Below are 15,248 nucleotides of genomic sequence, written 5' to 3'. Positions count from 1 at the left end.
CATGTCCACGAATTATCTTTTATGCTACATTATGGACAATTCCTTTTCTTATTTAGTCTAAAGTATGGCCATAAATATAGAATTCGTTCCCAATATTCAACAGTTTGTTCCTTGGAATTAATTATTATAATATTTTGTAATTACTATTACAAGTATTATTACTTCAAATTATGAATTAGCCTAGTAAAACATGTGGATGTCGTGGAAACAAATTGTTAATTTGAATTATATCCGGAGCTCCGTATCAAACTGGATCTTAGCTAACAAACAACTGTATGTAAATAAAGAAAAACACACTACAAAAGTTACTACATCATTTTAAAATATTATTTAAAAAAAACTTAACCGAACCATTAAGCAGACTTATAATTTAGATGTAGGCCACAGTAAATAATAATGATAATAATAATAATAATAATAATAAATAATTATTCTTCTAAATATCAATTAAGCGTCATTAATAATAAAAATAATACAAATATTACAAAATGTCATGCAATTATTAATGTCTTTAATCCTGCTCTTTAAACTCCCAAATAAAACAATTTTGTTTCTTTCCACTTCCCCGGTTTGTCTTCTTTGCCGTCTTCCATGTGTCAATGTCGTAAAATGAGGGCGTGGGGGAGGTGGAGACTTGAATTTATAGACCAGTTCAAATGATGTAAACAACACTGGTCCAGAAACACTTCCTGTTACAGTTTGTGACAGTTATTTTTTTATTTCACATTTATCATTATCTTTAAGATGTTTGTTTAACTTCAGTTAATTCAGGTTTATATGTTATGTTGGTTTATTTTATCCAAACGTTTATCTAGTGTTAAAAACGGAAACAGGAAGTGCTTCTGGACCAGTGTTGTTTACATCTTTTGAAATGGTCTATATGCGCGTGTTATTCTAATGACGATCGTTTTCAGCCGCGGCATTTATGAAGGGCAGATATTGCGTACACCTGAATATCAACGGTATGCACAGTTTAATAAATCAGGCAGTGAGAGGAGTGTAAGCATAATCTTACGCCAACATATACGCCCGTTTCTACGCAAGAATGATAAATGAGGGCCAATAACTTTACAATGACAAACCCCATCTTAATTAGTGAAATAATACAGAAATCAACCTCTTCTTCATGCCGGCTGGATCCCGCACCAACAACCCTTCTGAAGCACTGCACCTCTGTCATTTCTGTTCCTATCTCACATCTTGTGAATATGTCCCTTGTCTCTGCTTCTGTTCCTGTTTCACTAAAAACGGCTGCAGTTACTCCTATCCTCAAAAAGACAAATCTCGACCCAACTGACTTTATTAACTATCGGCCCATTTCCTACTTACCCTATGTCTCAAAAATTTTGGAAAAGGTTGTTGCCACTCAATTGCAATCATTTATGTCTCACAATGATAGCTTCGATTTATTTCAGTCTGGTTTCCGCCAAAATCACAGCACTGAAACTGCATTAGTAAGGGTTATTAACGACCTTTTACTCTCTGCTGACTCAGGTAACCTCTCCATACTTTTATTACTCGATCTTAGTTCGGCTTTTGACACTGTCTGTCATAAACGTTTATTGAAGCGCCTCTCAGAGATTGGTATCTCAGGAGCTGCACTCTCTTGGTTTTCTTCTTATCTGACAGACAGAAAATTTTATATCAGTATGCACAACTATAAATCTCCCACTGTCATACTAGAGCAAGGTGTCCCACAAGGATCAGTTCTCTGCCCATTACTGTTTATCATTTACATTTTGCATCATCGGAAAATCATTCGCCGCCATTGTTTTCACTATCACTGTTATGCCGACGATATTCAGATAAATACCGCTTGTAGACCGGACTCTATTCATCAGACTACATCACTATCCTCATGTATTAATGAATTAAAGACCTGGCTGAACTGCAATTTTCTCAGTTTGAATCTGACCAAGACAGATATCTTAATTACTGGTCCACCATCTCTAACAAAACACATAACCAAGACTCCCACTCTTGACCTTGAAGCTACATCCATTTTTTCCAGCTGCTACTGTTAAAAACTTGGGTATCACCCTTGACTCTTCACTGACTTTCGACCCCTACATTAGTCAACTCTGTAAAGCTGCATTTTTTTCACCTCCGCCGCATTGCCAAGCTCCGTCCCTATGTTAGTCCATAAGACGCTGAATCTCTGGTACATGCGTTTATCACATCTCGTCTCGACTACTGTAATGCTCTTTTTTCCGGACTACCAGCACACTCTATCTCACGTCTGCAATATATTCAAAACTCTGCCGCTAGATTGCTAACTCACACTAAACGATCCGCTCATATCACTCCAATTCTGTTTCACCTCCACTGGCTACCTTTGTCTTCTCGTATTTCCTACAAAATTCTCCTGCTTACCTTAAGTCTTGCTCTTTCCTATCTCTCTGACTTACTTTCTCCTTATACTTCCACTCGAACCCTCCAATCTTCTGACTGTGAACTCCTCTGTGAGCTGAGATTTCGCCTTTCGTCTATGGGTGTTAGGTCTTTCTCGGTTATAGCCCCTAAGCTATGGAACTCTCTTCCCCTGTCTCTGAGGACAACAACAACACTGCATGAATTTAAGTCTTACCTCAAAACCCATGTGTTTAATAAATACTATCTGTCATGAAATGTTTTCCATAATCAGGTTCCTTACACTCAATTATTATGTTGCTTCAGATTTTTCGACTTACCCACTGATTTCCATGTTGTCATGATCTGATCCTGCTTGTTTCTGTTTTATGTTATTTTTGGTTTTTGTTTATTTCATTTGCAATGCGAAACGCAACTGCGACCGCTTGGACTGGGCAATTGTCCATTGTCTGCTACTGTATGTATTTATTGTTTACTCCTAACTGTTATTGTGAAGCGTCCTTGAGCTATGGAAAGGCGCTATATAAATTAAACATTATTATTATTATTATTACCTCTCCAGACCACGTTGTTAACACTAGGCTTGTTTGACTTCATGCGGCGCCGCAAGAACCGACAGGCGGATGACTTCAAAGTACAGCGAGAATGATTCAAGAAATCACATTTCGTCTCACTCTCGCAATACCTTGACGTTATCTGGCTGTCGATTCTTGCGGCGCGCACGAGAAGCCGAACAAGCCCATTGACAGCAGCAAAAGCGATGCATCCGCTTTTTTCGCATTAGCGATGTTAGTGACTGGATGGCACATAACTTTCTTAAGCTCAACTCCAATAAGACAGAGATACTTATTATCGAACCGAATCGCTACAAACATAAAATGTCAGATTACAAATTGCACATAGATGGCTGTACTGTGGTGCCATCTTTCACGGTTAGGAACTTAGGTGTGATGTTCGACAGCAACTTATCCTTCGATAGTCATATCGCCAACATCTGCCGCACAGCATTCTTCCATCTTAGAAATATCTCAAAAATACGCCATATACTGTCTACATCTGACAGCTTATCCATACTTTTATGACCTCTAGAATAGACTATTGTAACTCGCTACTCGGGGGATGACATGCAAATCAGATAAACAAGCTTCAGCTAGTTCAAAACGCTTCTGCAAGGGTACTTACTCGATCTCAGAAGTATGACCACATAAGCCCAATTCTGGCATCTTTACACTGGCTACCAGTTAAATATCGCATGCAATTTAAAATATTACTAATCGCCTACAAAGCTTTAAATGGCTTAGCACCCTCATATCTTAGAGAATTACTATCAGAATACAATCCATATTCTGGACTGCGTTCGCAAAATTCTGGTCTATACACTATCCCTAGACTATCAAAAGTGTCTAAAAGTGGAAGATCTTTTTCCTACTTAGCCCCTAAGCTCTGGAATGATTTACCAACCGATGTCCGAGAATCAGACACAGTCGGTCATTTTAAATCTAGACTTAAAACTTTTCTCTTCAACAAAGCATTCGCATAATTTGTCTAGTAAAGGTACTTAACTCGCAATAGTTATTTTTACAGAACAAAGCACTCACGGCCATAACACACACCAACCAAATAAATAAATAAAAACCTTATCTGCATGAACACTTAAAAATTAATTGCATTAAATAGTTTGCCACCGTTTGCCACTGAACCTGCATTAACGACGACAGTGGGGCTTCCAGCCTTAGTCGAACGGGTGGGAATGTATGGTCGGGTTGCGATTTTGGCGCTTTCGTGAGTCTTGTGAATAGTATGCCATACCGACCCGTTTGCCACTGAACCTGCATTAATGATGACAGTGGGGCCTCCAGCCTTAGTCAAACGGGTTGGCACGTATGGCCGGGTTGCGATTTTGGCGCTTTCATGTGTCTTGTGACGGTATGCCATACAGACCCGTTTGCCACTGAACCTGCATTAACGACAACAGTGGGGCCTCCAGCCTTAGTCAAACGGGTTGACACGTATGGTCAGGTTGCGATGATGGCGTTTTCTCGTGGCCTTGTAAATAGTATGCAATATAGACCCACTTGCCACTGAACCTGCATTAACGACGACAGTGGGGCCTCCAGCCTTAGTCAAACGGGTTGGCACATATGGTCGGGTTGCGATTTTGGCGCTTTCATGTGTCTTGTGAATAGTATGCCATACAGACCCGTTTGCCACTGAACCTGCATTAACGACGACAGTGGGGCCTCCAGCCTTAGTCAAACAGGTTGACACGTATGGTCAGGTTGCGATGATGGCGTTTTCTCGTGGCCTTGTAAATAGTATGCAATATAGACCCGTTTGCCACTGAATCTGCATTTACGACGACAGTGGGGCTTTAGGCCTTAGTCAAACGGGTCTTAAGGTTTCATTTTCTCTTAAAGATCGGAAGGTGACCCTTAGTTACCATATATACCTTCGCATTGGGCCCCCAATTTGCAAAATCCTCAACTGTGGATAATATAATTATGCCCCAATAGTTAGTCTGTCTGGAACTAAGCTGATTTAAACCACATCACTGTGTGACACTTCATTACATGTGACCGGCCCCTACGTTAATATGATTTTGTTTTTCTCTCCCTGTCTCGTCCTCAACCCCGAGGACAATGAGACAAACAGACCCAGTTCCGGTAGATGTGAAAGTCGACACACCTCTGATCTACTGGCTGTCCATCAACGTGATGCCCAGCTGATGCCTGACCAACGATCACCGGCAGAACCCGCTTAATCTCCGCTTAATCTCCTTATCCGTTTATATGTGTGTGTATATATATATATATATATATATATATATATATATATATATATATATATATATATATATATATATATATATATATTATATCTCCCAAGGGTTTTTCCCTCCTAGGACTTTTTTTACTTCTTTGGCTAAAAAGCCCAGGTTTTTTTTCTCCTAGAGGGTTTTTTACCCCGGGGAGGCAGCCTTTTTGGGCTTAACTTAAGCTTCCACTTCTAGACGTTACTTTAGTAATACGCTCGCTTATAATGTTGAGGCATAGCCGCAGCAAATATAACTGCTTATGCTATCGTGTATTTTGTTGTGCTATCTGTCGTTTTCTGTGCTTTTCACTGCTTCTTTTAATGTAAAGCTGCTTTGAAACAATTAACTTTTGTGAAAAGCGCTATATAAATAAAATTGAATTGAATTAACTCGAGGGTGTGTGGGTAATGTAGTCCCTGCTCTCGGAGGAAGCGTGCATTGTCAAGTGCACTTTGAAAAGCGGAAGCGCAGCCAAATGGTTAAATTAAACTTCTGATTTAAACAGATGTGCAAATGAGCATTCCAGTACACTAAAAGCACGTTCTGGGCGCACAGAGAGGTGGTGGTAAGCTCAAGAGCTATATTTGGAAGTGGCGGTACTGAGTGCCTACCGGCCCACTAAAAGCACTGGCGGTAGCAAAGGTAGACTGCCCTTTGAAAAGCAAAAGAAAGCTGATATAAAATGAGAAACCTACACTGAAATAAATTGGGGTAGGATTTTGGCTACTTAAAAAAAGCTATGAAACAATTTTCACTAAGAAAATGCTAGTAAATGTAAACAAAATGATCAGCAGCTGTAGTTTTATTACTTTTTTAATTTTAATTCACTCTTTGTTTTAGCGATGTTTAATATACTATATTTTTTCCATTTTGTTGACAAAGTGTTCTACACTGAAAAGAAACCAATGTAATCTTCCTGATTTAATCACGTAAAACACAAGTCTGATAATCACAAACATCCAATAGTTTGTAAACCAATTGTTTGTAAAACATATTTAATGGTAACTTTACTTACAAATTCAAAAAATATTTTTTACAGTGTATAAATAAAACGATATGAAGGAAGTTAATTCCAAAATGTAATTTAATGCACATAGCTGCTAGTTTTAGCAGCTACCATTGACACAGAGTCAAGAAATTAAAAACCACCCACCCCCAGGTCTGCCAATTCTTTGCCAACCCCCAATGCTAATCGATCTTCTCTCAGGGAATCAAAAGAAAACCGTTTTTTCCAGTTTTCACCAGCGTGTTTTAACTCCAACCCTTGCAGTTCCTTTGTTTAAATGGTATTTAACAAATCTACTACATACGCTGTAAGTTATTTCAAATGAATGTTTATAACTTATACAATTAAGTGGATATCGGGTAACTTAATTTGACATATGTTGACACATGGGTACACAGCACCATGATGACCCAGAAAAAACTCACCTTTCGCTGATGCATGCCCACAAAGTGTGCGCTGAAGTGTATATGACAATAAAGTTGTGAAACTCAATATATTTATTTTTAAAATGTATTTTAAATAGGCCTATAGGCTTTGTAAAATAATAATAATAATTCACAGCACCCCCTGTTCAAAATGACTTCCAGCGGCCCTGTCTGACATTTTATATTTTAGCATACCTTCACTTTCTTTTGCGTGCCACCACTTCTCATGTTGCTGGTACTTTGCTCTAAAGAGTCAAAGGGCGTTTCTATGTGGCGCTGCGCAGACAGTTCGGCAGCGAAGACATCAAAGTACCGGCAGAGCAGGTCGAAATGTTACAAAATGGTCCGACTTCACCTTTGCTCTCGAGGTACTCTGATGTCATACGCCGATCAGTCAGCGCCGCACCATAAGCACACAACCCGTCAAGGTCTGGAGGAAAAGCAGACCTGCCTGGATCCCACACACGAAGAGACTCTCATAAAACGGCAGGTTTATTAACCCTCACCCGCGTGTGCATGTTTGTAAGTAGTAGAAGCCTGCGTTATGTTTGCTGTGACCGTTTTTTTTTATAAAAAGAGAAAAAATCAATTGATATTTGATGTCTATAAACAAAAATATATGTATATATACAAAATAAAGTTATATGATCATGACTTTCACATTGTGTGTTGCTTAAGTTTAATATAAAGTGATCATTTGGTTTGGTGTATTTTGAGTGTGGCAGTAATTCTATTAGCCCCAGTCAATCACAAATCATCACTTCTCCCATTTCTTAGTACGTGAACTGAATCAAATCTGCTGTCATCTGCATTTATATACATTTTACAGAGACCAGTATTCATTAGGTTTTAAGATCTTTTTTGCCACTTTTAAAACTGTAAAACTAAATAAAAAATATATTATTTGCCGAATGGGCATGTAAGCATATGCTTTCTTGTTCGCTCCACGGGTTTAAACTTAAAGAATAATGTTTAAACTTCATTGGTGGTGATTGAGAATAATTTCCTCTTTCCATATGTAAAGCATTTTAACGCAATATAAATGTATCATATTGTTATTCTTAATATATAAAAATACTAATATATTACATTACTAAAACATTTTTAACTTTAAAACAAAAAATGCTCGTCAATTTAAACAAAGCAGAAAGGGGTATAATTTATTATTGTCTTAACTTAAAACCTTGTTTTTAATTCATAAATTAGATTTTATATAAATACATTTTTAAAAGTGTTGAATGCGAACGTCTGAGATAAGATATCTGGAAGGAGACGCGGCTTGTTTGTCTATACAGCCACATGTTATTAAATTGATTACTTTACACACACATTTCACAAAGTACATATTGTAAGTGTAAATATTCATAAACTCAACACTTCGGAGATGTTTTTTGTCCGTAAAGGTTTCTCTGTTCGCTATTTTATTACATGTAGTAAACACCTATATCTATACATTTTAAATAAAAATAAGCTACCTGATCTATTTCTAGTCATTTGCTTTGGTTTGACCAACTAAAAAAATACATAAGTGACATTAAGAGATTTTATTAATTTACTTGAATCAATTATTTTTGTGATTTTACAAAGCCACTGAATATTTGTTACAGTTATGAATTACGGCTGAAAGGATTAAAACAGTCATAACACTGCTACCTATATGCGCAAGAAAGGTATAATTAAAGGTATTATAAATATAAATATGTAAAACTAAATAAAGATATCATATGCCCACTGTACAGTATGTATATGTTTTCTTGTTTGGTCGGGTTTAAACGCCATTTTTTCTAAAGAATAATTTTTAAACTTTATTGGTGGTGGTTGAGAAGAATTCCTCTTTCCATATGTAAAGCATTTTAGCGCAGTATCATATTGTTATTCTTAATATATAAGAATACTAACATATTTTTACAAACATTTTTTAAAAACTTTAAAACATGGCTTTTTGTACCACATTAATCTCTTTAAAATATTGAGACTTTTAGAAAAACGAACATAATTATAAATATAGCTGCAAGCAGCAATTACCGGGGTCAAGCCAAAAAGGGCACAGAAGAAAGTAAAATTGAGTTCAGATGAGCAGTTTAAAGAACCTAAGAAAATCTCTTGATTTCAGACAAAATATTATAACAGTTATCAGCAAAAAAGCTGTGTTGTCATTCAGTGAAATGTCTCCCTCCCTTCTCGATGAGCACTGACAAGCAGAACACTGTAGGATATGTGAGTGGTGCTTGCAGTGGCAATACTCAGCTCTCAAAATGTTACAGTGGTGTTAATGAGTCAAAAAAGCTCACCCCCATGTCTCTATGATGTTCTGATGCAGATATATAGCTCTTGCAAAAACGGTTGATAAGGTATTCTTATAGGTTCCTAGGGAGTTAATTGGCAACCACCAATGATTATACTCCAAGCCATGAAAGGAATAATCCATGATGACTCAAGGTTTTAGATGTACTGTTGGAGTAATTTTAGGCAAAAATACCATATTTCTATCTCAAAACCACTAGGTGGCACAATGCCTAAATTGTGCATGCAACCTCAGGTCATAATTGTGTTACATCTAGCTAGTTTTATGACTATATACTTTAGTTTAGTGAAGAAACAGTTGTATGACCAGAGGGTGGCTTGATTTCAAAGGTTTTGTTCAATTATAAGGCCAACTAGTGGTGCAAGAATACAATTTTTTTTGTGTGGCCTCAGACTGTGGCCGTACATCAGCGTATTAAATATGGTGAAAAAATCTCTTTGCGTTACGAAGTTATAACCATTTATGTGTAAAAAAACACAAAATTTAAAGGTAATTTTTAGTTTTTTGCAATTTTCGTCCATTTCTGATGAAAATTTTAATATAACGCCAATAGAACTTTTTGTTCAGAAGGTAAGGTAATGTTCTTCCTACGGTGTTTTCGAGGGTTATTCGCACGTGTTTCTTAAGAATTTTTTTGCTGCGCAGGGTGAACCATAAGGCGAATTCTGGCATGTTTGGTATCGTTGGACTCGGCAACTATTCAGGACTCCAAAAAATCAAGTCCCGTGAAAATACGTTTATCGCAGCCAAAGTTATAAGCATGTACAACATTTGTCTGACCACTTGGTGGTGCTGTGACGAAACTCTGCATGCCCCCTCAAATCCTGACTGCCATCACAACTGCCTAGTGTCGCGTCAATAGACATAAGATTGGCGAAGATACAGACTAAAACCTGTTTTTTTTGCGCTCTTCCTAAAATTCGTTGATGCGCTATACGATAACGGAATGGTTTATAACTTTTTGCATTGAGTGTCTCTAGATGCTGCATACCCATTTTCCTGGCAATCGGGCAAAAGCTTTAGGACAAGTTCGCAAAAGTAGGTTTTACGAAAAACTCAAAATGGCGGAAAAGTTTTCATGACGGAAAATTACGTCATAGGGTCTAATCGAATCGTCTTGATCCAAGGAATCAGAGGAAATAAGAATTTCTACGACTTACGGGTCAGAAGTTATAAGCAAAAACGTAAGTGCAATTTTGGACTGTTGCTGGCGCTAGCGGGTTTGAGATAGAGACTCCAAATTTGCTGTGAAGACTTTTTGGACAGTCCTTTAAAAGCATGCCAAATTTCATAACATTCCTATGTACGCTGCTATGGGCGGCCATAGATCGCAATGGCGAAAGAAGAAGAAGACGGAAGAATAAGAAGAAAACTAACGGATACAATAGGGGTCTTCGCCCATTCTGGGCTTGACCCCTAAATATTATGAACAAACAATGAAACGGTATCAAAATCCGACAACACAAATAATTAAGATATTCATTGTAAATAGAGTCACGTGTATTAGGCTCACACTAAATTCCCCTTATGAAAATTAATCATGGTTTTACTACAATTAAAACCAAAAAATCATGGTTGCTGTAGTAAAACCATGGTAACCACAAAATAACCATGGTTTTGACAACAATGGTTTACAAAAAAAAAACATAGTTAGGCTAAACCATGGTTAGTGTAGTAAACCCGTAGTTTTGCCGATAGTAATCAATACACCAAAAAACATGATTACTACACTTTTACCACAATAAAACCATGGTTAATTTCCGTAAGGGTCTCTGTTGCACTTCAGTATAAATGCGCATTGCACGTCTTATTAGTTGTATGTGCTGTTATGCTGGCAAGAAGGGGTTGACCTCACTTTGCTGTTTTAATTGCAATGTTAAATATTCAGCAATTGCCCTTATGAACTTCTGGAAACAACCGCAATGACAAAGCATAAACATTTAGTTTTTTATGCGCCATCTGGTGGATATTCTGTGAAGCAAAACACTTTAAGGGAAAAAGGAAAGTAGCCCCCGCAAAAACACTTGCAGAATTCTGCAAGACTCCGCGAGGCGAATTGGCGAATGCTGCGGGAGAAAACGCACGTTTTTAAAGGCCACATCTGTATTAATTTTGTCAACTGATGGAAATACATATTTGTTTATTTTACTGCTATGAAAAACAACATTTTATTGCTTACTTCAGTGTTTTCAGTGTGTAGTTTGATTTCTTTTGTACAGTGGTGAGCTTTTTCACTCCTGATTCTCCAGGATCATTTCCTGTGAGATCCAGCTCTGTCAGGTGTGAGGGGTTTAACTCCAGAGCTGAAGCTAAAGATTTATAGCCTTCTTCTGTAATACTGCAGTTTGAAAGTCTGAAACAAGAATACCAGTTGAACATTAGTTATGGCAAACCACAGTAGATTAACTGTACTGTATATACAATGCTGAGCAAAAGTCTTAGAGCTCCATGTAACCATTAAATTTGTTGTTTTGCAATGATATAATGACAAGAAAAAGTTTTCTAATAAATAAACACTTTTATTTAATAAAGCTTTTAATTGTTTGGGATATCCTCAGCTGTTAAGGATCCATTCGTTCTATCATTAACAGCGCGGAGAAATGAGGATGCATTTTGACACAGCTCTTATCAACGCCGGCGAAGGGTAAGTGACAAACTCAAAAAATGAGAATTAAAAACAAAGGAAATAGAAGGTCAGAAAAGGGTTGCCTGGAATAAGTTTTACAAAGTGGTAAATCAGGAGTGCAGGCTATGTAATTTGTGCGTTTAATTTAGGCTATTTATTTATTTATTTTTGTCCCTGTGCGTAAATCGGAGACGGAGTTCACTGCTGATATTCTAGAGCTTTCTAGTCTTGCATCGCCCAGTCAGCGGATGGGGGGCGGGTGCGGTTTTGAAAACTGGTCAGAAACGTTGGTGCGGATGGATGGTGGACGGATGATGAGTTTTGTTATGCGGTTGCGGATGAAATAATAGTCCATCCGCGCATCTCTAACATGGACTTAATGCACATGGACTTAATGCGCGTGTCTTGGACTCATAGCATCTGAAATAAATCCAGCATATAAGCAGCTGCGCTTCTCTCTGTCTCACGTGCACACGCTGTCGCATCTGTCCGAAGTCTGAACATAAACTAAAGTAGTAATCCTTATGTATTTGTTCAGTTTTATGCGTTTCATGCAAGCTGAGGCAAACTATCCTTTTGTTTAAAATATAACCCGCTGCATCTTTGCGCCTCCCTCACTATCGCGCACGTGCAGAGAGCTGCGCTCTGTCCAAAGTCAGATCACTGGTAATCCTGTTTATTATATGCATTTCAAGGAGTTGTAGCAATACATCCCTCGTGTTTAAAATATGATCACTTTCTGCTGGACAGATGTTTTTAAAGGCATCTCTGAGAGTTTTTTTCCTCGCTTGGCAAGCCGACCAGACGTGAAATGGGGGCGTGGCAGCATTGACGATCCCATTCTTTAATTCGAAGTTCGAAGCTGTGACTTAATTTCGATCGATTTCGATTTAAAATCGAAATCGTGACACCCTTAATTTTGTATAGAAATGTCTTGTTTTATTTCTGTTTGTACCCTGATAAAGGGAGTAAAAAATATGGATGTCAATAAAACTTTGCTAAAACAACAACACTTGTGGTGGCCTTAAACTTCTGCACAATACTACAGATGTTGTACAAATATATTAAAAAATACTTACAAAACAAATTTTGATAACTGAATAATCACACAGAAAGGAAGGCAAGAGTCCGTTATTTTAAAACGAACCCACCTGAGTATCTCCAGTGTGGAGTTATTTTGTAGTCCATGAGACAGCAGCTTCACTCCTGAATCCTGTAGTTTATTATTATTACTCAGGTCAAGCTTCTTTAGACTGGTTGAGTCTGAACCAAGAACTGTAGCAAGAGCTGAACAACCTTCCTCTTGCAGACCACATTTATTCAGTCTAAAATAACATAATAAAACATTGATAAAACAATAATAGCATAAACATAAACCTGTCATTAATTCTGCCAAGTTGAAATCCGCTTGCAGTGAGATATCTTAAGATATATCAGTACCATTGTTTTGTCTTATAAGATGCACACCAGTAATGTATTTTCATTGTAAAAAATATTAAAATAATAACTAATTATAGTAAATCTGTTAACTATAATTAATATCTGTTTCTCTGAAATACAATGCTGTATCCAGTTATTCTCTTTTTGAAATGTGCATTCCTTGTTAACGTCTGTTGAAAGCATTTTGTGCTCCGAGAACCTGGTCTAGGTGTATCAGTATGGCACGACCAGTAAGACTTATATATTCCAGTGCAATAAGGCTCACACGCATATTGTGAATCCTACAACTTTACAAGTGTCCCACGGGAGCTTGACTTAACATGTTTGGATTAACAGCACTGACATGACTTCAACAGACTTTGGAAGTTTACAATGAACACTTTTATGTATATTATCTGTATACTTGTTTTCTGGAGCAAAATAACAACAACATTTTAATTAATTCTCAAGTCAAGTTGAACAGGTGCACACATATTTAATATTGATAATACTCACTTAAGAATTTTCAGCTTTGACATTTTCAGTTCCTCACAGAGCTGTTTTACTCCTGAATCCGGCAGACAGCTGTCACTCAAGTCAATCTCTTTCAGAATGGTGTTGGAAGACAAAACAGCGGCTAAAGCTGAACAGTTTTTCTCTGTGAGGTCACAATGATTCAGCCTAAACAGAATTAATAACAATATGTTTTGTTGTAATTCATCACATATTTAACACATTACAATAACAGACCATGTTGCTGACATTCTTCTATATGTACTATAAGAAATAAATAAAAAGCTATATTGTATATTTTAGTCACCTAATTTTCACCAGTCTGCTATGTGAGTCCATTAAAAGAGCGGAAAGATTGTTTCCATCCAGGTCTCCTAATTTGTTGTCGCTCAAATCCAGTTCTGTTAGCAATAAGGGGTTTTGATCCAAAACTTCAGTCAGATATTTACACGCCTCTTCTGCAGCAGGACTTTTTAGAAACCTACAGAAAGATAAAGATCAATTTAGATTAGAAAACTTTTTTCTAATAAAATTGTAGGCCTTTTGCAGCTCCTGTCCTTGGCCCAATGTAATATATACTGTACTATCATGAATGTCCTTTTTTATTGCAACACTTCTTATGATTAAAATGAATTACTTCATTACTGTTATATTCACTTTGGGAAAAAACATCTGCTAAATATATGGTTGTGTGCTAGAGTCCAGTGAGATCACATGGTCTCCTTCAAAAGTGAATTGCTGGTCCTAATAAACCAAAGTTCTGGTTAACTGAGTAATTACTATACACTTGACTTTGGAATCAATATCTTTGCAAGCAGGAGATTTACATATTTGCATATTTATTAGTGCAAAACGTTTTTCTAGTGGCTAATATCCTTCATAGGACTAAGCATGTGAATACCATAGATTAAATGTCTGGGGCTTATTATTATTATATATTTGTGTTTTTAATCACCTGATGGTCTGCAATTTACAGCCTTGGTTAGTCTTTTGTGCATCAATGAGCTTCTTCACTCCTGAATCTCCAGGATCATTTGCTGTTAGATTCAGCTCTGTCAGGTGTGAGGGATTCGATTTCAGAGCCAATGCCAAGGTTTCGTAACCTTCTTCTGTAATACCACAGTTTGAAAACCTATTAAAAAAATATATTTTATTTAACTTTCTTGGGAACAACAGCTTCTGTACAACTACATGTTATCAAATTAAACAAAATGTCAATATTAAAAGTTTATAACTATATAAGAATCATGATTGTTATTTATTTATTTGACAGTGTAAATTGTAAAAACATTAAAAATGCTATTTTATCTTTCACTATGACAGACAAACATGTTTAAATTAATATACAGAAATCTTTATAAATAAAAATACAAACTTCAGTTTTTCCAGCCTGCATAGTGAATGTTTCAGCAAAGTGGAGACCTTCTCCATCCCAGCGTTTCCAACTTGATTTCCACTCAGATCCAACTCTTTCAAGTTTGAAGGATTAGTATTAAAAGCTGACAACAGATCAGCACAGCCGCTTTCTGAAATACAGTTATAATCAAACCTGCAGAGAATGAAACAGGTTATACAAATTATTCAAGTAATTTCATACATACTGTAACTAAACAAACAGAAACATAAATCTACAGTATATGATTCATCATTGGCTCACTTATGTTAGTTTCCTAAACCTTATCAAAGAACAAACATTTTTATTCTTAAATCCTCTTTTTTGTATAATTTATGTATTTTAAAATACTTTTAATACAATTGAAAATAAGGTA

General features: G+C 36.8%; 1 protein-coding gene across 1 annotated transcript in view; it reads right to left on the bottom strand.

The window, feature by feature from the left end:
- The window catches only part of LOC129447569 (uncharacterized), a 134,377-nt gene that overhangs the window by 6,002 nt on the left and 113,127 nt on the right, over positions 1-15,248 (bottom strand). The window contains exons 34-39 of the mRNA XM_073873689.1: positions 14,855-15,028; positions 14,435-14,611; positions 13,787-13,960; positions 13,483-13,647; positions 12,699-12,872; positions 11,101-11,274 (exon numbers count right to left, since the gene is read on the bottom strand). Of these exons, the coding sequence (XP_073729790.1) occupies positions 11,101-11,274; positions 12,699-12,872; positions 13,483-13,647; positions 13,787-13,960; positions 14,435-14,611; positions 14,855-15,028 (1,038 nt within the window). The remainder of the gene's footprint in view (positions 1-11,100; positions 11,275-12,698; positions 12,873-13,482; positions 13,648-13,786; positions 13,961-14,434; positions 14,612-14,854; positions 15,029-15,248) is intronic.

The sequence above is a fragment of the Misgurnus anguillicaudatus genome, chromosome 12 (assembly GCF_027580225.2).
Source record: "Misgurnus anguillicaudatus chromosome 12, ASM2758022v2, whole genome shotgun sequence".
Classification (NCBI taxonomy): Eukaryota; Metazoa; Chordata; class Actinopteri; order Cypriniformes; family Cobitidae; genus Misgurnus; species Misgurnus anguillicaudatus.
The sequence above is the reverse complement of the archived record's forward strand: the minus strand, read 5'-3'. Positions and strand labels throughout refer to the sequence as shown.